At 38.4% G+C, this 25,201-nt stretch overlaps 3 protein-coding genes and 2 non-coding genes across 5 annotated transcripts; 2 read left to right on the top strand and 3 right to left on the bottom strand.

The window, feature by feature from the left end:
* Positions 1-1,060: 1,060 nt before the first annotated feature.
* LOC109152193 lies at positions 1,061-5,534 on the top strand. The gene is made up of 2 exons (XM_019299771.1): positions 1,061-1,480; positions 1,962-5,534. Exons 1-2 carry the CDS (start codon positions 1,061-1,063, stop codon positions 5,532-5,534), a joined length of 3,993 nt encoding a protein of 1,330 aa, XP_019155316.1.
* Positions 5,535-6,894: 1,360 nt separating this feature from the next.
* LOC109147795 (alpha-N-acetylglucosaminidase) lies at positions 6,895-18,954 on the top strand. The gene is made up of 19 exons (XM_019295455.1): positions 6,895-7,261; positions 7,995-8,068; positions 8,605-8,816; positions 9,536-9,657; positions 12,296-12,384; positions 12,705-12,799; positions 13,146-13,227; positions 13,449-13,555; positions 13,899-13,929; positions 14,788-14,905; positions 15,764-15,814; positions 16,586-16,695; positions 16,792-16,894; positions 17,057-17,155; positions 17,237-17,347; positions 17,550-17,797; positions 18,031-18,268; positions 18,360-18,438; positions 18,543-18,954. The coding sequence occupies exons 1-19, from the start codon at positions 7,010-7,012 to the stop codon at positions 18,776-18,778; spliced, it is 2,457 nt and encodes an 818-aa protein (XP_019151000.1). The 5' UTR covers positions 6,895-7,009; the 3' UTR covers positions 18,779-18,954.
* TRNAR-ACG lies at positions 10,193-10,267 on the bottom strand. The gene has a single exon. It is a non-coding gene; the product is annotated as a tRNA-Arg (tRNA).
* Positions 10,619-10,691, bottom strand: TRNAR-ACG. Its single transcript has one exon. It is a non-coding gene; the product is annotated as a tRNA-Arg (tRNA).
* A 2,133-nt stretch (positions 18,955-21,087) lies between the features above and the next one.
* LOC109147786 (probable glycosyltransferase STELLO1) lies at positions 21,088-24,504 on the bottom strand. Its single transcript, XM_019295448.1, has 4 exons — positions 22,481-24,504; positions 21,878-22,004; positions 21,330-21,798; positions 21,088-21,216 (listed from the first exon to the last, which is right to left on the bottom strand). The coding sequence occupies exons 1-3, from the start codon at positions 24,175-24,177 to the stop codon at positions 21,331-21,333; spliced, it is 2,292 nt and encodes a 763-aa protein (XP_019150993.1). The 5' UTR covers positions 24,178-24,504; the 3' UTR covers positions 21,088-21,216; position 21,330.
* Positions 24,505-25,201: the final 697 nt, after the last annotated feature.

Genomic DNA, 25,201 nt, shown 5'->3' with positions numbered 1-25,201 from the left:
TAAAATGTATACAATAAATATAAAGCTACATAAACTAAAAATTTTCACTATCTTACATGGTAATAAAAGAAATTGTATTTATTGTTACCATGAATTTTTGTAGGTGACAAGAAAAACTTGTATTCATTACTCAAAGGGTGTACACGGGTGAACAACGCATTGTGACTATAACCGATAAAAAATTACAAAAAGATAAACTAACTTAGATTTTTTTTTTTAAAACAAACAATATAAATGAGTGTTTTACATAGGATGGTTTTTCCTCTCTCCTTGTGAGTGTTTTCCTCTCTCCTTGTGAGTGCCTTCTTGTCTAGGTTTTCTGAGCTTTGTGCCTTGCGTTTTCCATGGAGAAAGGTGGTACTAGTGGTTTGGCGGAAGCGTATGAAGCTTTGGCCATTGATGATGATGAGGACGGCGTGATTGTTGAAATTGACGAGATCCCGAAGCCTAGCTACGATCTCCGATTTGCGGCGGTGGGTCGTGTTGTCACTGAAAGACCGGTGAAACTTGTAGTTTTCCGGGATGTCATGGCTACGGCATGGCGGCCAATGAAAGGGATTTTGGTTCGTGAACTGGGGCAAAAACGTTTCCTGTTTGTTTTCTATTATGAAAGGGACATTTCCAGAGTTATGAATGATGGGCCATGGACGTTCGACCAGAATTTGGTCTTGCTTCGCCGGGTGGTAAATGGTGAGGATCCTATGGAAGTTCCTCTGGATATGGTCTCCTTCTGGGTCCAAGTTCATAAACTACCTACGGGGTTCATGTCTGAGAAGGTGGCGAAAGTCGTGGGCAACTATGTGGGGGAGTTTGAGCAATCGGACAAACGGAATTTTGATGGAAGTGAACGTTAATTCATGCGCGTTCGGACGAAGGTGGATATTAAGCAGCCTCTGAAAGCAAGAATGAAAATGAAGAAACTGGGGGGGGGGGGGGGGGGGGGGGGGGGGGGGAGTGGTTCTGGGTTGATCTCCGCTATGAACGACTACCGTCTTTTTGTTTCGAGTGTGGGATTATCGGGCATGCGGATAAATTCTGTCCGGCGGCGGCGGATAAGCCTATGGATGGCGGAAGTAAGCTGTATGGTGTGTGGTTGAGGGCGGGTGGCCGGAGAACGGGGGTGGCGCCGGAGAATAGGTGGCTTGTACTGGAGGAGCCGGAGGTGGCGGGACAGGCGGTTGCGAGCGTAACGGATGGTGTGTTTAATGAGATTTATGAGGGGGCTGTGATGGAGCGCCGTTTTTTCGAAAAGAAAGGAGAGGTGGGGAGGATTGAAACTGGGAGAGAGGGAGTAACGGTTGGGGCAATGAGTGTGGGTTTGAATAGGGAGGGGGTCATAAATGAGGGATTAAATGGTGAGGGAGAAAGTGAGGGGGTGGTCATAATTGAGGCTAAAAGAAGGCGTACGGATGGTGAGGGGAGGAATTTAAATGATGTTAGTCCTATGACTATTGAGCAGCAAGACTCTTTTTCTTGTGAGGTGGGCCCTGGGATCCAGGCCCACCCAGCCCAATGAATATTTTAAGTTGGAACTGCCGTGGGCTTGGAAACCCATTGGCAGTTCAGTTCTTGGTGGGCTTAGTTTATCATAAGAAGCCCCAAGTTATTTTTTTATGTGAAACGAAGATGGATGCCTGACGTCTTGAAAGGGTGCGAGTAAAACTTAAGTACGATAGTTGCTTTGTTGTGGATGCTACGGGAAGAGGGGGGGGGGGGGGGGGGCTCGCGCTTCTCTGGAATGCGGGGGTAGATATTGAAGTAAGGGGGTATTCAAACCACTACATTGATACAGTGGTCAAGAGTGATGGAGGGGGGGGGGGGGGGGGTCATGTTGGAGACTCACGGGTTGCTACGGGGAACCTGATCAAAGTCGGAGGCGTGAGACTTGGGATCTCTTGAGGTATTTATCCACTCTAAATAATTTGCCTTGGGTTTTGCTGGGTGATCTAAACAATTTACAGTGGGATTGGGAGAAAGAAGGGAGATTGCCGTACCCTAGGTGGTTGCTTAGGGGGTTTGGGGATGCTGTTAGGGAGAGTGGATTATCCAATTTTGGGTTTGATGGGTGCCAGTATACTTGGGAGAAGGGGAGGGGTACATGCAATTGGGTGAGGGAAAAGCTCGATCGAATATTGGTTTCGGGTGAATGGAGAGATTTATGGCCATACGCTAGAGCAAAGTCGGTAGAGGGCAGCACGAGTGACCATATGCCGTTACTATTGACGGTGGAGGGGGGTGGCCCGGTGAGAGTGGCGCGGAGGCCTAGATTCGAGAATAGTTGGGGACATATTCCGGAGTGCAGGCAGGTTGTGGAACGGGAATGGGATAGATTGGAGGGCTGTACGATAGGGGAGAGGTTGATCGAGTGTGGTCGGGGAGTGTGGAATTGGGGTAAGGGGCAGAACAAGGGGGAGGTTGAGGTGATTCGGCGGTGTAAAAATGAGATGGGAAGGTTGCGGGGTTTACGGGATGGGGAGAGTGTACGGCGGTTTGGGGTTGTCCAACGTCAATATTTGGGCTGTTTACGAAATCAGAGTGACAAGTTCAGGCAAAGGGCGAAAGAGTTGTGGTATAGGGAGGGGGATAGTAACTCCAGATTTTTTCATAACTCGGTGAATACAACACGTAGGAGGAATCGAATTGCGGCCCTAAGGGATGAGGGGGGTGTGCTGATTCGAGATGAACGGGAGATGGGAGGGATCATGGTGAGGTATTTTTCTGCCCTGTTCACGGCTGGTGGAGGAGATGTGGGTCAGGTTGTTAATTATTTGGAGAATCGGGTTGATGAAGCTCAGAATGCGGCTTTGGTGAGCGAGGTCACGGAGGAGGAAGTGAGGGCTGCCTTGTTCGCGATGTATCCGGATAAATCTCCAGGACCGGATGGCTTATCTCCAGGATTCTTCCAGAACTATTGGTCTATTTTAGGCCCTGAGGTAGTTTCCTTTTGTCGTCTGTTTATGAATACTGGAAAGATGCCGGAGCGGGTAAATGATACACATATTGTGTTAATTCCAAAATGTAAAACCCCAGAAAATATGTCTGAGTTTCGCCTTATCTCTTTATGTAATTTAATTTATCGCATTATTGCTAAGGTTCTGGCCACTCGCCTGCGTGTGTTGCTGGACTCTATTATTGACCCTGCCCAGAGTGCTTTTATCCCGGGGAGGTCGATTGTAGATAATGTGCTTATTGCGTTTGAGTCAGCTCACTGTTTGAAGCGTCAACCTGGGGATAGGGGTGGTTTTGGGGCCCTAAAAATTGACATGAGTAAGGCTTATGATCGGGTTGAATGGGGTTTTTTGTGTCAAGTGCTTACGAAGATGGGGTTTAGTGACAAATGGGTGGGGATTATGAGGGAGTGTGTGTCTAGTGTGCGCTATACGGTGTTGGTAGAGGGGAAAGAGTGGGGGCCAGTGGTACCGGAGAGGGGGCTAAGACAGGGGGACCCGTTATCACCTTATTTATTTATCTTGGTAGCGGAGTGCTTAAGTGTTATGTTGAGAGTTCGGGAGGAGGAGGGGATGCTGCACGGGTTAAGGGTTGTGAGAGGGGCTCCGGCAATATCCCATCTTTTCTTTGCGGATGACTGCCTGTTGCTCTTTCGGGCAAACAATTTTGAAGCCGAGGTTCTAAGGGATGTTTTGAGAGATTACGGGATGGCAAGTGGGCAGGAGGTAAATTTTGATAAATCATCTATAGTGTTTGGACGGAATGTGCATAGGGAGGATAAGGAGGCTGTTTGCGGGAGTTTAGGGATTGGCGAACAGCAGGGACAAGGAAAATACTTGGGTCTACCTGGATATGTGGGGAGGAAAAAGAAGGAAATTTTGGGGTTTATTCGGGACCGGGTTAGGGCTCGGGTTATGAATTGGGGGAACCGTTTCTTGTCTAGAGGGGGTAGAGAGGTGCTTCTAAAGACTGTTTTGCAAAGAAGGGGGTGTGAAAGAAGGGAAAGAGGGAGAATAAGGTGGAGTAGGTGGAGTGATTTGTGTGTGCCAAAGAAGTATGGTGGTATGGGTTTTAGGAGAGTGCGGGAGATGAACCTTGCGATGTTAGGAAAACAGGGGTGGAATTTTCTTACTAAACCAAATGCTCTAGTTACAAGGGTCTTTAAGGCGAGATATTTCCCAAAATCCACTTTTTTGCAGGCAACAAGAGGTTCAAATCCGTCATATGTGTGGTCTAGTATTTGGGAAACACAGGAGTTGGTGAGGAAGGGGGTTAGATGGAGGATTGGAAATGGTGAGGGGACTAAAGTTTGGGGCGACCCCTGGCTTCCGGATGGGGGTAATCCTTATGTTACTACACCGAGTCAGGAATACTTGGGGGATCCGTGGGTGAGTTCTTTGATGCGTATTGATGGAAATGAGTGGGATCATGGGGTGGTAAGAGATATTTTGGAGGAGCGGGATGCAAATTTGGTTTTGAGTGTACCTTTGTCGGCTAGGGGGGGGGGGGGTCGTGATTCTCTCTTTTGGAGTCAGGAGCAAAATGGACTGTATTCGGTGTGTAGCGCATATAGGTTGGCCTCGGGGGAGTTTGGACAGGGGGACGGGGTAGTATGGAGGGGTATATGGCGGATGAGAGTGCCACCAAAAGTTAAATGCTTTTTCTGGAATTTATGCACGCTTCGGCTACCCACCAAAGATGCTTTACTGTTAAAACACGTACCTTGTGATCCTGTTTGTGTGTTGTGTGGAAAAGCAAATGAGAGCACGGTTCATCTTTTTGCTAATTGTGAATTTGCGCATAAGAGTTGGCGTGTGTTAAATGGGGAATGGAATATGGGGTATATTGAGTCTATTCATGGGTGGTTAGATGAATTGTGGTCTGGAAGCTTATCTATTATGATGATTGAGCAGGTGGTGATGGTGGCGTGGGCAATTTGGGAAGCTAGAAACTCTATGGTTTGGCATCAAAAGGACACGGACCCTCAATCTATGGTGTGTTATGCGTTGTCCTATGCTCAGAATTGGCGTGAGATCAGGGGAAGGGATGGTGATGTTGCAAGGGGGGGTTTGCTTAGTGTTCAGGACGGGCAGGTGAGGGTGTATGACCCTGGGTGGATCCGTGTTACGGTGGATGTTGCAATGGATTATAGAAGACAGCGCATGGGGTTTGGATGGAGTGTCTTTAACTGGGATGGCACGGTTAGGGGAGTGGTAATGTTTGCAAAGCATGGGTTGCATACGGTGAAAGAGGCGGAAGCTTTAGGAGCTAGAGAGGCACTAAGTTGGATTAAGAGAAAGGGGTGGGAGCGGGTGGTCCTTGAGACCGATGCTCAACTAGTCACAACGGCGGTGGCGGGGGGACGGAATATATCACCTTTTGGCTTAATTGTGAACGACATCCGGGAGCTTTTAAGTCAAATGCCTACGGTAAATTTTCGCTTTGTTCATCGGCAACATGTTATGGTGTCTCATTGTTTAGCCAAGAGAGCTCTTTGTTGTGTAGAGGAGGGTCGTGTGGAGTATTTTGACTATATTCCTCGTTTTGTATCCATTCCTCTATGTAACAATACTGGTATCTATTAATGAAATCTGGTTGGTTTTTGTTCAAAAAAAAAAAAAAAAAAAACTTAGATTTTTCATAGATGATCGACTTAAACCTAAAAGATTAATAAATTGATTGCATTGATTGTTACCCTGAATTGACTGATGACATTCCAAATTAAAAATAAATATACTCATATTAATAGGTCAGATAGTAAAATATTTTTACCGTGTTCGTGAAAAATAGGAATAAGGGTTAAATAAGCCACCGAACTACACCCAAAAATGCAATTAGGCCACTGAACTAAAAAACAATGCAATTAGGCCATTGAACAATGCAAAATGATGCAATTGAGCCAAATGTGACTTGTTTACCTGTTAGTTAGTTTTTTATTTTATTTTATTTTAATAATTTTAGATAACAATTTAAAAAAAAAAAAAATCCTCACTGAACGTTGCTTAGATTGGATTGGCGGTGGAGAGTTATCCTTCTTTGGTAGAGACGGCGCCGATGGAACTCCAACAGGCAGCCACGACGAAGGCCCTAGAGGAGAAAAACTCCCATAATAATATCCCGGTTGTGGCCACCGCATGAGGACAGTCGTGCGGGAAACAATGAATATTGTTCCCCAGGCCGACAAGGTGGCCGCCGCAGCAAGAAGAAGAAGCGGCGCAAAGCCATCGCCGCCGTGTGGCTTACCGAGATTTTTCGCTCGCCGCCGCTCTCTTCCTCCATAAACTGATAAACACAAACTTCACAGTCTTGATCACCTCCATGGTCTGCAACTCGGTAGATTTTCTAGGCAAACATTCGAGCAGCGCTGCAATGTCGGGATCATTCAGCGGATTGATAGCCTTAGTCTGCGCGAAAATTTCTCTGTCCTCCACAGGACTTACAGTACGGCGTTGGGGGCCAAAGAACTCAGGTTTGATGCCATGGTTCTCGAGCATCATTAATAGCGTGGGAGGATCTATAGTGCTAGTAGCTGAGATTTTTTTTTTAAATTTTAGATTTATTATTTAAAATTATTAAAATAAAATTAAAAATAATTATTTTCGTATGATAACCTACACATCATCAATCTATCAGGTAAGCATGTCACATTTGGCTCAATTGCATTATTTTTTATTGTTCAAGGACCCAATTGCATTGTTTTTGAGTTCAATGGCCTAATTGCATTTTTATGTGTAGTTTGGTGGTCTATTTGACCCTTATTCCTGAAAACTAATACTCCGGTATGTACTAATATTTGTACCATAGCCAAAAACTCGTAAACTACAACTTTACAAAAATACCAATTCACTTCTACTCCTTTTCTTAAACGATAGTTTTATCCACGTCATTAAATTAAATTAAATAAAAAAAAAAAGCTGAAGATGAAAACAGAATTAACAAAACAAAAAAAAAATTAAAAAAAAAATGATGAGGAATTCAGGAGAAATGTCGAAAGAGAAGCTTTGACTTGCCAGTGGAGAGCTAGAGAATCAGCAAAAACACACAATACTTTCCTCAGAGGATGAGGAATCCAAACTTAAACTGGAATATGGGGTGTGATTTCAATTATTTCTTTGCGTTTCTGATTCTTATTTTGCTTCTATGTTCATCATCCTCACTATCAGTGCAAGAATCAGAAGCTATAGAGTCCCTGCTAAGCCGTCTGGACAGCAAAAGACCATCAAATTCAGTCCAAGAATCTGCAGCCAAGGGTGTCCTTCAAAGGCTCCTTCCCACCCATTTGTCAAGTTTTGAGCTCAAAATTGTGTCCAAGGTACCATATTTCTGTAACTATTCTGTAATTTCTGGTTTCTTTGGAATCCTGGTTGTTTATAAGCTACTCAGTGCCATTTTCTTTGGATTTCTAATTCATGGTCTTTCTCATTTAGTATAATTTCGCTGTTGATTTTCATTATCTGGTTATTCTTTGAATTCATGCGGGCCTAATCGGTTTTAGAATATAGAATAGCTCAGAAAAATGTTTAGTTATGAAGATAATAGTGGAGAAAAGTACACGCAGTGCATCTCATTGGGTCTAGAGTACCCAAATTTTATGTGAGACTCAGATTTTTGACCCTTTAATGGATTCTCAATGCTGACTTAGCTTGTTGTCTTTAATCTGAAGTGTCTTTAGAGCAACCACAATAGTTGCTTGGATGTGTCAATAGAAAAGTGTTTATTCGTCTGCAATCTCATATCCTGGGATATTGAACAACTTTTCTTTGAAGAACATTTATTAAACAATTTTGGCTTGAATTATTATCACAGAGAGGTAGGTCACCAAACAAGAACTAGAAATAAAAAAAGGGGATTCAATTGTTCTTTAAACTTTTAAGGAAGATACTGTTTCTTTTGACATAACTGTTCTCCATCCTGTAACACGCTATTCTTCAGCTGAACCATGCAAATTTCATATCTTAATTTCTCAGGTTCGGTGTCATTGTTATCTTTATCTGGTTGCATGGATTCATGTTATTCTAATCGATATGCTTGAAAGCTGGTTGTAGGATGTTTGTGGTGGGCAAAGCTGCTTTAGAGTAACCAATTTCAAGAGCTCAAGTGGAGATTCACCTCAGATACTGTATGTATTTTTACTATTTTCTACCTTTTATTTCTATATACATAATTCTCCCTAAATTTTAATCCTTATGCTATTGGAGACTTCACAAATGAAATAGCCATGCCTTCTAGAGTATTATGCAACAGGTCAGAAGAGGGACATTGTCCCCAATCCTATTGCATATAGAGGTTGCATTTCTGAATAATTAATGTCTATGATTTGATACACTATCTTATCCACGTAACCTTTTTCTATTCAAAGTGATTTTTTTCAAAAGTACTACAGAATTTTTGATTATAGAAGAATAGCAGATCTTAAGTTCTACATTGTTATCATTTCCTTGAAGATTCTTTGGCTAGACAATGTCTTTGGGTGGCTATTTCTCTTTTCCTTATATAGAGATGACAATATTTTCATTCTCAGCTAAATAATTCGCAACATTCTTTTTGTTAAGGGATAGAACACCTTTTTGATATTGTCATGTCAATGCTTATATTGTCTGAAACATTAACATTAGATTTTGATTCTTTTTTTTTTTTTTTTTTTTGCTTTCCAAGGATACAAGGAACTACAGCAATTGAAATCACATCAGGCCTCCATTGGTACTTAAAGTATTGGTGTGGTGCTCACATTTCATGGGAAAAGACTGGGGGCATACAAATAAATTCAGTTCCCAAGCCAGGATTACTACCTTCTGTAAGTACAGAGGGTGTGATGATTCAACGGCCTGTGCCATGGAACTACTACCAAAATGTTGTCACTTCTAGCTGTAAGTGTGACATTTTCACTCATTGCTTCAGTCTAACAGATAAATTAGTTCCCCGTTCAAAATTTTGGAGCCATGCTGGTTCGCTTAATTGGTCTAACTCCACCCAGAATAAGAAAATGATGAGAAAAGATACATACCTCAGCCTTAGTTAATTTTCTCTTATGTTGTGGACTTTTATGCTCTGTGGTAAGTGAAAGTCTTATGTTCTGGAAGTTTCCCACTTCTCTGTTTGTGGGATTGGATTTATTTTTTTATTGTGTTTATCATTTACTCCATCTTTAAGTAAATTTTATGTGTCTGCTATACTTATCCCTAACAAATTCTTGCTTTACCTCAGTTTAACACAGTTTGGGGCGTTTGGGCAAAGTCAGTTTAGCATACTAAAGCTATTTTCAATCATTTATTTATTGAATTAAGAAAACAATCTTCAAGTGTCTTGGGACATAAAGTTCTACTATTGGAAAAAGTGGAATCCTTCTCTGAAGTTCTAACACATGGCCAACAAAACAGGGAAAGGGTTGAAAGTAACAAGTTACTAAGGCTTTCAGGAAGGGTTGCCTTAGTGCGGCTACAAAGCAACTAAAATTCTTTGGTTATTTAGTTTTTGTCTGAAACAGTTTTTTTTTTTTTTTTTTTTTTTTTTTGCCACATCTATTTCTTATTGCAATTCTATTGCTCTCGGTATCACAGCTTAGCACAATTCAAATATTCAATTGCAGATTCCTATGTATGGTGGGATTGGCAGAGATGGGAGAAAGAGATAGACTGGATGGCGCTCCAAGGAATTAATCTGCCCCTAGCATTTACCGGGCAAGAAGCCATCTGGCAAAAGGTTTTCTTGGTATGTACATTATTGCTTCTTAGTTTATGTTGCTAGTTTGGCTTTGAAAGCTTATTTACTGTTTACCATGGATAAGTCTGTACTCTATAGCATTAGCATAGCAATTGCTGCTTATCATTCATATAGTCAATTCTAGGGCAATTTCAGTATAAGGTTTCTCATAATAGTTCTCCACACTACATGAATTAAGCAGACAGTTTTTTCTTTTTTCTTAAAGCTGAGAACTTGCTGCTGGAATAAATATTAATTCTTGCCTGGGACCTCATAGTCTAGTAGCGTAAGCCTAAGACTCCATACAAGTAGTCTCAAAGTTTTATCCCCATTCCTGAGAGTTGTACGGGAATATATATATATATACACACACACACACAACACACATTATTGTTTTGAATTTTTGGTTTCATTCTTTTAATTTGAGATTGCATTTATGCATATAATAAAATTAAGTGCATAATATTATATTAGGAATCAACCAGTAGTCTTGAACCTGGTGGCAAGAGTGGCATTTTAAAGACATATACCAATGTGACCATTTCGACTCCACTGGGGGGATCGAACCCAGAATCTCTGGTTCCGTAGACCAGCACCTTATCCATTGGGCCATGGAGTCATTTATGTTTATAGGCATTTTATTTTAGTCAACCAATTTGGAGCTGGTAGTCTTGAACCTGGTGGCGAGAGTAGCATTTTAAAAAGTCATATACCAATGTGACCATTTCGACTCGGGGATCAAACCCAGAATCTCTGGTTCCGTAGACCAGCACCTTATCCATTGGGCCATGGAGTCATTTATATTTATAGGCATTTTATTTTAGTCAACCAATTTGGAGCTGGTAATCTTGAACCTGGTGGTGAAGTTTCTATCCAAAACAAACCATTATCCAATAATAAGCATTGAATTGGTCCAACATGAGATCACACAAGAGTGGCATTTTGAAGTCATATACCAATGTGACCATTTTGACTCAATTGGGGATTGAACCCAGAATCTCTGGTTCCGTAGACCAACACCTTATCCATTGGGCCATGGAGTCATTTATGTTTATACATTTGGTATTGCCATAACTTATATAAACTTTCATGTTTTATGTGTTGGCAAGGTTGGTCAAATCAATCAGCTTTTTCTGCTGGTAGGTTGATGAAAATTTCTTGGTTAGACAGTGTGCTTGTATTTTTGTACTCAATTGGAACGGGTGCCATTTCTTTTCATTAAAAGAAACAACACTGTTTTGGACATGGTCCACATTAAAATTTGCTCCCCACCACTTCAATTTTTTTTTTTTAAAAATAAAAAATTCAACTTGGCACAATCACATTAGATTGAGGCGGGCAGTCTCATGGGCGTGTCACAACCCGTGTATAGAGACGGGCAGGCAGTCCCATGCCCGTGGGACTGCTTGTGCGGATTCCTTCCTGCTGGTCTTATTATAATATAAAAACATGCAACCACACTGGTTGCTTTGAGTGGTTTTTTTTTTAAGTGAAGAAAAAATTGCAGCTATTACCTGAATATGTGCGTTGGATAAAATAACACTAATATTCGAAATAAATCAACAAAAATTCAAAATAAATTTCTTAAAAGATCAAATATAGCACAATAACAATAATATTCGAAATAATCAACAAAAAATTGAAATAAATCAAATATAGAATAAATAAAAATTGTTGGTTTTATGACTTTTTTGGGCAGTCAACGACAGGCCAACACTACCGTGAGAGAATATAGGTATTTTGTATTAATGAGTATTGCTTGTGAGTATTAAAAATTGCTTCCCCTCCCCCATGTATGGGGTCTATTTATACATATTATGGGCCTATAGCCCTACAAGGAATAAGAATCCTAGACTATCTCATATTGGAGTCCTTGTCATGTTGGGAATAACAAGCCCTAATCCTACTACATTAGGAATAATGAGTCCAATCCTTACTACATTATGAATACTAAGCCCAATCCTATTAAATTCTTAAGGTTTCTCGGTACTGTGTATCCTTCTTGGGCTTTCTTGATCCATTTACTTTCTTGGGCTGGTCAATGTGGCCCAGGCTCAGTATACCATCCATAGAAAATACTTACCGTTAAAAATGGCAATGGCAGTGTAGGAATTCTATTAATCTGATTTGAATTTAAATAATATTTCAAATATATGCAGAAATAGGAAATGCATAAAACTTTGTCAAATTATCTAAGAGACCCTTCATAAATGCACATAAGCTACTACACGAATGCACACAGGGTAGATTGTGCGCATTCATGTTGGGCAAATTGCACACAATCTAGTCTGTGTGCATATATGTAGTAGTTTGTGTGCATTTTGGAAAAGTCTCACCGGACTCACGGGAAGAAGTGGTCTCATTTGATCATTACTATATGTAATTCACACTCCTCCAATGGAAAGGGATACGATAATTTATAGACAAGGAAGGTCACATAAAAAATGTAACAAACTACCTAGTAAAGCAACCACTAATACCTCTATTAACAATTATTTCTACCTATAAATTAGGGAACTAATTTCTGGTAGAAATTAGGAAACTGAAAACAGAAGAATATACAGAATAAAAGAGTAGACAATAGTAAATTAAAAACATTCCTTTCAACATTTCCTTTTCTTGATTTTCAACTTCTGTTGTTTGACAGCAAGAGTTTAATTTGACCGCCCAAGATTTGAATGATTTCTTTGGTGGACCTGCTTTCCTAGCTTGGGCTCGTATGGCAAATCTACATGGGTAAGGCTTGCCTCCTCAATTACAGTGCAGAACCTTTTTATGACCAAATCATTTATTTTCTAGTTGAAAGATTTAGTTAAATTTTAAACTAATTATCAGGTTGTAATAATGCTTTAGAAAGAGTTCTAAAAGAATAATGAAATTTAGTATCATATATCCAAAATAACGTTTTGATTTGTCAAAGTTTTATGCATTTCCTATTTCTCTCTTGGACACTTTAACTATGGTCGGGATTTTCTTGCTCTTGCTTGTTTACTTTACTGAACAATTATATTAGATTTACCAAGAGAGTTTACGTTTCATCATTCTCTGCAAAATAGATGGGGTGGGCCTTTGTCCCAAAACTGGTTGGATAAACAGCTGTCATTGCAGAAGCAGATACTACAGAGGATGACAGAGCTAGGCATGACCCCAGGTAGACTTTCATTTTGACTTAAAATACTCTTTTCTCCTTAATTGGGTCGGCCCGGTGCGAACGGGGATTAGTCTGAGTATGGTACGGGCTTAAAGGTGCCTCCTACAGTTAGGGCCTGCTCAGGATACCTCGTGGTCTGACAAAAAAAAATACTCTTTTCTCATTTTGGCTCATTTACACCTTATAAATCTGTAGTTATAGAGCCAAAAATAAAATGTTTATATACTTTGGCAGCTACTGCCTGCTAGTATGTTTTTATGTTTTTCTTAAACAAGTTAAGGTGACCAACAACCATGATTTTTTATTTTTATTTTTTAATTTATTTTTTATTTTTTTATTTTTCCAGTTCTCCCATCGTTCTCTGGGAATGTACCAGCTGCAATAAAAAAGAAGTTTCCCTCTGCAAATATAACTAGACTTGGAGACTGGTATTTCTTGTCTAACTACTCATCTCTATATCTGAATCACTCTTTTACATCTTCCTTTCACCATCTCCTTGTTGACATGTACTGTATTGTTTATATTGTTGTCTTTAACTTTTTCTCTGTCAAATGATTTTTGATCATAACGTTTTCCTTGTCAATTTACCCCACTCAAATGTGTGTTTGAATGCTCGAATTTGATAAAATTTCAAACTCTTTGATCCTAGGAACACGGTTGATGGTGACCCTCGATGGTGTTGTACTTTCCTTTTAGATTCTTCTGACCCATTATTTGTAGATATTGGCGAAGCATTTATTCGCCATCAGTTAAAAGGTGATTTACTTGTCACTTATTTGTTACTCTCTATTGATTTTATGTGTTATATTTGAATGCAGTCAATAACAACAGGATTTCGTTTTTCAAGGCTTAATTAAGTAGTGGTGACTAAAAGCTTCAAATTTGAAATGGCCTAGTTTAGTGTTACCATTTCCATTCTTTTTTGAAGCTTTTGATCTCTCTCTCTCTCTTCAAAAGCAACATCTAAACTGGAAAACTGTGAAGTCTACAAATATAGTGTGCTCTACAGTTTTATGATATGTTATTGTATGGCGTATTATTTGAGATTCGTTAACTACACTCCAATTGTTCATTTCTTGTTTACATCTTTGTTTGGCAGAGTACGGAAGCATCACAAATATTTACAGCTGGTATTCTTTCTTTCAACTTTAATTACGTGTATGGCGGTCCCTAACTTTCACTTTATCTTCATTCCAATCTTAAATTTTTTTTGCCTGATTTTATATTCATCCTATCAAATTACCCGAACAAGTTAGGACTTAGGTGTCTTCTTTATCATCTTCCATATATGGTTATACCTTTGAATGTGAACATATACATAGCTTTAGACTCGGTTAAGAAAAGAACCAACAGCTTTTAGATAATCAATTTATCAAAATGATGGATTAAATTAACCCGGTATCCCAAATTACTTAACCCAATAATAATAGGAATAAATAAATGGATAATAAAATAGGACAATATTTAAGATGATTACAAAGTGAGAAAATGATTGAAAGATGTCTTAACAAGACAATAATGAGCTAATTTATACTAAGGCTTCCTCCTAACCGCCCCCCATGGGAATAGGGCGGGTCGTTGGATCCTCTTTGACCGTGTTCGCGCGTGTAGCACACAAGGCCGATGCTGCACCAAGCCAAGGCCGCCCCAGGTCGAGGCCTCCCCAAGCCGAGGCCACCTCGGGCTGAGGCCGCCCCAAGCTTGGGTCGTCCTCGCTTCTCCTCGGGTCGGTTTGCCCCGGATTCGTCTCTAATATATGATATATCCATCACAGAGCAACTGAATATTTGGAAATATTGGATGTTGGTGTGAACTTCTCAAGTGTATTATGCATTTATGTGTCAGTGTAACTAAAAAAGTCGTATAGTTCATCATAATGATTTAGCTACTTTGATGGCTAGGAGTGCCTATGTTGCAATTCTTTTGCTTCCTGCAAAATGTTTCCTCCTATGCTTTATATTATGACATCGAGAAAGTATTTAATGCAGCGATACCTTTAATGAGAACACTCCACCTTCAAGCGATCCATCATATATTTCTTCTCTTGGATCTGCGGTCTACAAAGCAATGTCCAAAGCAGATAAGGATGCAGTGTGGCTAATGCAAGTATGTTTATCTTCTAGTCCACTCTTAGGCCGTGTTTGGTTCATGGGTTTCCACATCAGGAATGAGAATCAAAATCATAGTTAGTGTTTGGTTGACAACTTTTTGAAACACAACTATGAGATTTGATTACCCATCCAATTAAAAACCTCATTCCCTAATTAAAAACGGGTATCATTCCATCTTATTGGTAATTTGATTTTTAAGTTTGGATTAGTGCTTTTAGATTTTTTTTTTTTTTTTTTTTTTTTTGGTTCATATTGGTGCTTTGAGTGTCATTATATTATGATTAATTGTCTTGATTTTTTGTTTTTGTATTTTTAAAACATTTATTCCCATTATAGGGTTATACATAGCCAAACATCAATATTAGTTTCCAATACCACCATACTGCCAAACATGCAAAATACTTTCACCAAAACCCATTACCATTAACAAGTATTTGATTCCGATTCCGATTCCCATGTGCGAACCAAACACACCCTTAGTTTTATTAAGCAATTCAACTTCATATATTTCTGCTTTTTCTGTGACTACAAACTCTTTTCTACTAAATGTTTCCTTCTATTCACTTTAACTCCACAAAACTATCAACATGACTGTTAGAGTAGCCTCGTTGAAACAATTGCAATTTGCAATAATCTTTTCCTTGTACAATTCTCATTGTAAGGATATAACTGTATTTTCACATTGGGGGCACATTTACTTGCAGTTCCTTTTCTTTTATTCTGCTAGTACTTCAAGACTCGGGGAGAAACTTCCTATAGATGTGTATAAACCTCACTTGCAGCATACACTGTCCTCTGATCTGCTTATTCGGTTGTGCAAAAATTTAGTTCTAATTGATATATCAATCTGCAGGGTTGGCTATTTTATTCGGACTCCTCATTTTGGAAGCCACCACAGATGGAGGTATGCTGTTATGTCATTAGGAAGAAGCTTTTATCAATTTCATGTCTTTGAGGTCTTTGCCCTTGTGATGATTTATCATGTATTCAAGTGTGTGTGCAGTATTACTTATTTGTTGATCCACGTTGTCAAGTGGACTGTTTTGTGTATCTATCAATTATGCTATCCACGGATACATTTTCCTGCACTCAATTGGGCTATAATGCACATGGGCTAAACCACACTAAAATATTGAATCCAATCAATTAATTAGTCTAACTCATGGCCTTATAAAGGACAAATTATACCATGGACTAAGGTCTATCTTGCAATGTGGGCCCTGGTCCAAAATAATCTTCAGAGGTACAGAATATGACACATAATTTTTGGACCAGGGCCCACAATGCAAAATGGACCTTGGTCCATGGTATGAACATATAGTTCAGTAATTATGAACATAGAACCGTGTTCACCTTGCAAGATGAACACGGTTCCACAGCATAACAATTGATAACAATTGCTTATAAATGCATATGTTCTCTTTTATAAGTGAATCATGAACCTTAGCCCTCTTGTAGCACATGCACTTATATAGTGATTCTTTTGTCTTTTAAATGTAAAGCCAAATGGAAAACATGTGCGAAGATCACCGGGATGTTGAAAGTTCCAATGATCTTCATTTTCAACGTTGATTTTATGAACTTCATTTTCAACGTTGATCTTCATTTTCAATGTTGAAAGTGCAAACTCTTTGATTTTATGAACTTCATTTTCAACGTTGGCTCATACTGGCAGGCACTTCTACATTCTGTTCCATTCGGGAAGATGATAGTTCTTGATTTATTTGCTGATGTCCACCCAATATGGAAGAATTCTTCTCAATTTTATGGCACTCCTTACATATGGTATGCATGAAGTTATTCAGTGTTCAGCACTCCTCAGGAAGCTCGAATTTTAGTTCTATTCCTTGTTTGATATTTCCTATCATCTACATAAAATAGGTGTATGCTGCACAACTTTGGAGGCAATATTGAAATGTATGGCACGATGGATTCTGTTGCCTCGGGCCCTATTGATGCTCGTACTAGTGAAAATTCAACAATGGTGAGTGAAATCCACTTATGCGCACCTCAAAGCTCGTTCCCATGTTCATCTTAAGCTAAGATGTGAATTAGTCTTCACCCCCTTATTCTACCAGAATGTTTACTGAACTCCTTCGAGCAAATTTTGATTCTGAAGTTACTTACTTGACAACTTTCTGAGCAGGTTGGGGTCGGCATGTGCATGGAAGGGATAGAACACAACCCAGTTGTGTATGAGCTGATGTCTGAAATGGCATTCAGGAGCGACAATTTTGACGTTAAGGTAACAAAACGTTTCTTGCATTGGAAACAAATATGAGGGAAATATACGTGTTTATATTGAAAGTACTGTTTTCTGTGATAGGCATGGTTGAAATCCTATGCTAGTAGACGATATGGTAAAGCAGTTGGTGAAGTCGAAGCTGCTTGGGAGATACTTTATCACACAGTATACAATTGCACAGACGGAATTGCTGTATGTTCTTCCTCTTGGTTAACTATCAAGTTATTCTTACTCCATTGTAGTTAACTAAGAATTACTTTTAGAATTCTGGATTCTTTATAAGTTTCCATTTCAGAAATTATACTGAGTAGACTATATGTTATATATCCCCCCTTTCTGCTTCTTCATTGTTCTGTGCTAAGAATATTATCCTGTACTAATAAATTTAATGCAGGACCACAACAAAGACTACATAGTAGAATTTCCCGACTGGGATCCATCCGATCCTACAGGATCTGATATGCCCGAAAATGATCATACAAAAGCATTTGTTTTGACACATCAGAGGAGAAGATTCTTTCTCCTAGAAACTAGCTCATCTTTGCCTCAACCACACTTATGGTATTCCACCGAGGATGTCTTGAAGGCATTGAAACTATTCCTTGCTGCAGGAACTGAGCTTGCTGGAAGCCTCACTTACAGGTAAAATGACAAAACATGACCTGTATCTAATTCTCGGGTTTCCAAGAAACTGAACTAGATTCTAGGTCACTCAACTGGGCTATAATGCACATGAGCCAAACCAGATTGAATCCAATCAATTAGCTAGTTTAACCCATGACCTTATAAACCTATCTGTTCCCTCTTATATTTTCAATGTGGACTCTTAACATCGTGAACTACACTAACTTTGATGTTGCATTTGCTTCCAATAGGTATGATTTGGTGGACTTAACCAGACAGTCACTATCCAAGCTCGCAAACCAGGTTTATTTAGATTCAATAGCTGCTTTCACAAACAAGGATGCCAAAGCTTTGAGTGTTCATAGTCAGAAGTTCCTGCAACTTATCAAAGACATTGACGTACTTCTTGCTGCGGATGATGGTTGTCTCCTCGGGACCTGGCTTGAAAGTGCAAAAAGCCTGACAGAAAATTCTAACGAGACAAAACAGGTTCAAAAGTTCAAACAATAATCTACTCATATAGTCGATTTTGCAGCTTCATGATTCTGGTATAACTAAGACTACAATGCAATGTTTTTAGTATGAATGGAATGCTAGGACACAAGTGACAATGTGGTTTGATACGACAAAATACGTTCAGAGCAAGCTTCATGATTATGGTAATAAGCTTGTTTTCAAATACGTAAACAATAGTTCCATCGTTTTTTATCTGCTTCTCAGTTTACGTTAACATAAACTATTTGACTTGGTTGCTGAGAATCAGCGAATAAGTTCTGGAGCGGGCTCTTGGAAAGCTACTATCTGCCACGAGCCTCGATGTATTTCAATCATCTGTCGAGGAGCTTGAACGAAAACGTGGAGTTCAAGGTGGAGGAATGGAGAAAAGAGTGGATTGCGTTTTCGGAGAAATGGCAGAGAGGTTCAGAGCTTTACCCAGTGAAGGCACAAGGTGATGCTTTAGCTATTGCAAATGCTCTGTACCAAAAGTACTTTAGCTGAGGCTTGGAATTGCATTGCACAACTGTGTGGAACTATATCTAAACATAATAAAAGATCATTTTGCAATAACAGGAGCCATGGGATCATAATTGCACATTACTAGCACTGCTGTAAAAGATCTGTTTATTTCAATTCTTTGTTTTCCAATTTAGAGAATAGATATATTTTCCTTTCTCTGTGTTATAATCTAAGAATGTGGACTAGACTAGACTCTGATACCATGTTATAATTAGGGATACAATTTCAATCTGCCATACGGATATCCACCTAAATCCACCTCGCATGGATATATATATATATATATATATATATATATATATATATATATATATATATATAGAGAGAGAGAGAGAGAGAGAGAGTAAAATAAGTACTAATATGTAGTTAATTATACAAGTTTCTAAATTTTTACTAATTTTTTACACTAATAAGTTTATTTAAAAATATTAAAAATTTAGTTATTATATTTGAATATAACTAGTGAATTTTATTATGTGTAAGTAATTTAAATATTACTCCATATTTAAGAAGATAATAAGTGATGAGTATCCAAATTATAAGGTGGGTTAATAGCCCTTCTCCTAGTTATAATCTAGTATCCAAATTATAAGGTGGGTTAATAGCCCTTCTTCTAGTTATAATCTAAGGGGGGTGTATTCAATCATGACTTTCATAGAGTTTTAAAGACTTTTATGAACTTTAAAAGTTTGGAGGTATTCAATTCAAACTTTTAGAGAGTCTTTAAAAGTCAGGCGGTATTCAATCAAGATTTTTAAATAGTCTTTAAAAGTCGTGTGGTATTCGATTAAGACTTTTAAAGAGTCTTTAAAAGTCATGTGGAATTTAAAAAGTTATGAACTTTTGTAGACTTTTTAATTTTAAGACTTTTTGTAGACTTTTCCTTCTCAAATATAAATAGTTGAAATCCAACCATCAACCCCAAGATTTTAAATTTTCTTTCTAACAACTTTGAATGTTTTCTCTCTCTATTTAAACTCTATTTTTTTTTTCTCCCTATTTAAACTCTATAAACCTATCTAAATTCAATAAAATTATTTTTTTCTTCATTATCCTATATTTTCCTCACACCTAAACTCTACCAATTTTTCTCTCTCATAAACTTTAGAATCTTCATCTAAAAATTTGAAACAATATTATTTTACTTCATTATTGCTTGTTTATATTGGTTTTTATTTTTTTTCTATGAATTTTTTATCCCTAACTTTCTCTAATTCTCCCTAAATACATGAACAAAGCAATTTTTTTATCGTCTTAGTATATGTTTCATAATATTCATATAAATACTTATATATTTTGATTTTTATTATATATATATATATATATATATATATATATATATATATATATATATATATATATATATATATTTTAACAACAGGTTACTACGAATAGCGAATTACTGTTCGCAACAACAATTTGGAGGTGCAAACATTAGCACATTGTTGTTGTTTGCAGGCTCAAATTGCTATTGCAAATAATAGTTCTTTACGTGATGCCTAGCAATATATCAAGGATAATTTTATATATATTATTAATATTAGGTTTTTTTTTTTTTTTTTTTTTTTTTTTTTTTTTTTTTTTTTTTTTATGCAACTTGTAATTATATTTTTAAATATTTTATTTGATCAAGTCTTTTATTATAAATTTTATTGTTCAATATTGTTATGAATTTCTAATGAAATAGTTTTTTGTTTTTTTTTGTTTTTTTTTTTTTGTTGATGTTTATTAATAATATATATAAGTAATTAGCATAAGTCAGCATACTATGGATAAAAATAACAATGTTGAGAATGTTGATGTGGGTGAAGAACTATATAATAAGAAGAATTTTATGATATATTATAAATGTTTTGAAAAAAAATTGTAAATGATAAGAATCAAAATCATTGAATGTTTGTAATGATGTATCCAATTTAGAATTTCAATGACTTTTGTAAACTTTTTAAAATAAAAAGTTGATAAAAGTCTATGAATGTTTTTTTATATAGACTTTTATAGAGTCTTATAAAGTTTTAAAAAGTTTTGAACAACTCTATGAAAATCAATCAAAATTTATTAAAATTACGGAGTATCATTTTAAAAGTCTTTAAAACTCTAAAAAAGTCAAGTCATGATTGAATACACCCCCCTAAGATTGAGTTAAGGTCACTCAATTGGGTTATAATGCACACGGTTAAACCACACTATGAAACTAAATCTAAACAATTAACTAGTGTAACTTATAACTTTATAAACTGATATGTTCTCTATTATTTTATCAAATGTGGGACTCTTAACACTAAGAAAAATGAAAAATCTCCCCATATAAACGCACCGTCATTGGAATGAATGCTGATGAAACAAAATCAATCCTTGGCACAATGTTACAATGTATATACAGATTACAGACAAGTGAAAGAATACAACAGAGATTATTGCTGCAAAAAAATCAAGAACTGAAGAAAGTATGTGGAAAAAGGTATTGCATGATTTCTGTTGGTTTTATAATCTCCAAAGCATCCAAATATTCACAAGTGTTAAAGTATCAAACCTTAGAACAACTCCATTAAGAGGGGATCGCCTTCTGCCATGAGCCGTATTAGCTTTACGAAGTCAGACTCGGTGGAAACTATCCATGGATTCACTGCCGGTGCTTGAGCGGAGTACATATTCAATGAATTTGTAGACGGCATTCCCGTCTTGTAAATCATTCTATTCAGCAGAGGGTCGAAATTTCGGGGCACATCCATTGCCATGAAGAACATGGGCACCGCAATCTTGTGGTGTATTTGCAGGTCACCCACTAAGTCTACGAGATCAATGAAGTCCTGGGTAAAACGTCTAGGAACGTAAAACACCTCGGACCCACACAGCGCAATGTTCTGGCCACTCGGGCCGCTTTCTTTGTAGTTAACTTGGAGATGAACCGGCATTGTGCTCACCACTTTCTTCACCAGGTCTGCTTGTTGTGAAAACCACGAGGCGTCCTTTCCATCAATGGATGTTCGGGACAAGGGCACCTAACCGGATAATGCACGTGAGATAAAATAAACCGTTCTTGAAGAATCATAGAAAGCAATTTAGATAATGTCAAATTACCTTATTCGTAATCCACAGCCTAGATGTGTCGGCTTGCATCAGATTCCAATAGTTTAATATAGTGTTGTCCTGAAGGTAGAGGAACCCTTCGGTGTCGTTAAATCTTTCGAGAATACCAGGGATGTATCTGCCATTCAATTAAAATGAATTTAGAAACAGCCCTTAACGGTTGAATTTGAAAGATCCAAAGGCCTAGAGGGTGGAGAATAACAACCACCCGCCAGTTAGGCGTGTTGAGCATATAACCATTAATGTGCAATCTAACTATTAGCTTAGGCTTTTAGTTGAGATGGAGCACATGCTTCAATTAGGCGGAAACAGAGATGAAGAATCAAGGAATGACAAAATGTATATAATACTGAAAGATTACAATATATTACGATAATTCTATGTTTCTAATGAAGAAACATAGTACATATATATACACACACATAAATGTTAATTTAAGCACCTATTCATAAACAGACACAACCCAATAGACAGACATACGTACTTGTATATTTAAGAATGGAAAGCTAAAATGTGAAATGGGAAATCCAAATATAATCAAAAGCTTTAAATTAAATAACTAATCAAAGCTTCTTTATGAAGTTGCATACGTACTTGTATATTTGATCCAACTCGCCTTGTTCGACGGCCAAATCAGCATCGGCCTGTGTTGACAGAATAACCACGGTTTTGAATACCCTTCCGTAAAGCAGTCTCCATTCTAATGCGGTTTGCTGCACCGAACTACTGACAAACATGATTAGCACTACTTTGCCGAATCTCTTCCTCCACCGTATCAAGTTCCCGATTTCGTAATTCACCACACCCGATTCCTCGACTCCGAGATGTACAGAAGGTAGCTTTTGCGGGACAAATTCCTTTCTGTCCCCCGGGCCAATATTTGCCTTTCGAGTTTGACCGTCCAACTTTATTGCCGTTAGCCTTGGCTGCTGATACCCAATTGCAATCAAATCTTGCAACCAAGCAGCGGTGAACTTCACATCGTTCTCGCTCCAAAACCCCTCTAGTGCCATGGAATAGCTCAATTGCAAAATTTTGTCGAACAATTTTTGACTTTGGGAACGGGATCTCCACGAAACTAAATATCTTACCAAACGACCCACATTAACGTGTAGATCTCTCTCTTCTGAAAATGGGTACCCTTCGACTTTGTCGTTTCTGTGTACTGTAGGTGGATATACAGCTACGAAACCACCAATCTCCCATAACAACCTTTGTGCCCAATAGCCTCTTAAAACGTCAGAAGCCATTGTGCTGACAGAAACGGGGAGCATCAATCCCCAGAACGCATTATAATGGAACATAGTGTTGAATGAATTGATCGGAACCATTAACCCTTGGGGCAACGCAACCTTGGGGGCACGTTCATCGAACCTAATATCGAATGCTTCCGATCCCCGCTTTCTAGTTGAATAAAAAACCGCATCAACATCCGGCAACCCATTCGAGATACCCTGCTGTATATATTGCTTCCCTCCAGACACTTCACGGTAAAACTCCTCATGATTAACTACACCCACATTTTCCAACGGCAACCCTCTAGGCCAAACGGACCGTTGCCCAAAATGTATATAAGGATTCACAACACTCCTATTCACAATTTCTAGACTATACTGCAAAATTTTCTCCTCTTTTCCCTTCATCCCATCCAACTCCAAATCAAAATGCTTCCCAATCTCTCCACCAATCACTTCCCCACGATCATCGAAATCAAATATCCTCTTAGCACCATGCTGGATTGCAAAAAGATACCCGACGCTCTTCCTAAGATAAGAATCATAAGGAAGGTGATCCACCACCCTAAACCCCAAATCAGCCTGTTGCTCCAACGACAAGTATATCGCACCCTTCAGATTCCAATCCTTTGGGGTCTTCGAAGTTCCTATTGCAAGAACTTGCCAACCCTTTATCCTAACAAGACTTTGGAGTGAAATAGAGGGATAATCCGATACGGAGACCACAACCCATTGTTCAGAATGGAACGAAGAGTAAGGCGAGGCCTTATCTACAATGGGTTGGACCGAATCAAGATCGAGTTTAGGCAATTCGGGCTTTCGAGGTTGACTATGGTGTGATCTCTTGGAGCAAAATAAGGCAGTGGGGGTGGTGAAGGAAGTGTGGAAGTAGAAGAGGGCAGCAACAGTGATGGTAAGGAGTGAGATTATGAGGATTTTGACAGAGTTTTCTGATGCCCATGTTGAGAAATCAAGATTCTTTGTTTCTGAGAATTGTTTTTGTTTCAAAATTTGGGGTTTTGAGGGTCTAGTGGATGATTGGTCTTGGACCATCATTGGATCAGTTACTATAAACAGGGATTTTGGTTCAGTTTCTAAATGCAAATCCTTAAACCAGTACAACCTTTCCCAAACCAACACAGATTTGCAGGCTATAAGGTTAACTAAAATTAAAGAAACAAACAAAAAATGCAAGCTTTACACAGTGTCTATGCCCATATATATAGAAATGTACGATTGTCTCACCTTTCGGCTCCGCAATGTAAAACGAAAATCAGGGCTCCTGGAGATTGACTAAACTCAGACCAAACCTCTCTGAATTTGTGTTGCTTCTAAACTTGCAGATCAGTCACCGACAGTTCTTGTTTGTTAATAATAGTTTAAGCTGGGGAAACATCGAGCACTCGCTTGAAATGGCGCGTGAGTTTAAAGCTGTAGAGCAATTAGTGATAATTTCTCTTGGATCCTTGAGATTTTTGAAAACTTTAAGAAGATCCTCTCTACTTTTAGGAATTGCATTAGGATCATCTTATTTGGCGATGCCATGTTGTTTGTTGTTGTTGTTGTTGACCATGTCATTTTGAAAATTTAATAAGGATTAATTACACATTTTAGTGTTTAAGATGAGTAAAAATAGCCAAATTAAGTTATCAAAAAAAGAAATAGCCAAATTAATCGCTTCATTACAAGAGTGAGTTAATACCAAAAAACCAGTTGCCCGAGCTAACTCATGAGCCACACAATTCGCTGATCTCTTGACATGGGAGACACTCACAGTCCTAATGTCATTAGCAATCGACCGACATTGCTTTACAATTAGACCAACATACGAAAAATTAACATTATTACAGGAATTGAAAGCATTGCATAAATTTAAATAGTCGGATTCTAGAATTATGTTATTAAGATTTTGTTCCTTCAGCCATGTTAGTGCTTCCTTGGCTGCAAGGGCCTCAGCCACGAAAGGATCTCGTTCACCGTCTAACCGCCCCTTCTTCGCTGCAACAAACCGGCCTTCGTGATCACGAACAACAGTGCCAAAACCAGCTCCATCCCCAAAAATGGCAGCATCAACTTTGCA

The sequence above is a fragment of the Ipomoea nil genome, unplaced genomic scaffold (genome assembly GCF_001879475.1).
Source record: "Ipomoea nil cultivar Tokyo-kokei standard unplaced genomic scaffold, Asagao_1.1 scaffold0268, whole genome shotgun sequence".
Taxonomy (NCBI): domain Eukaryota; kingdom Viridiplantae; phylum Streptophyta; class Magnoliopsida; order Solanales; family Convolvulaceae; genus Ipomoea; species Ipomoea nil.
The sequence above is the reverse complement of the archived record's forward strand: the minus strand, read 5'-3'. Positions and strand labels throughout refer to the sequence as shown.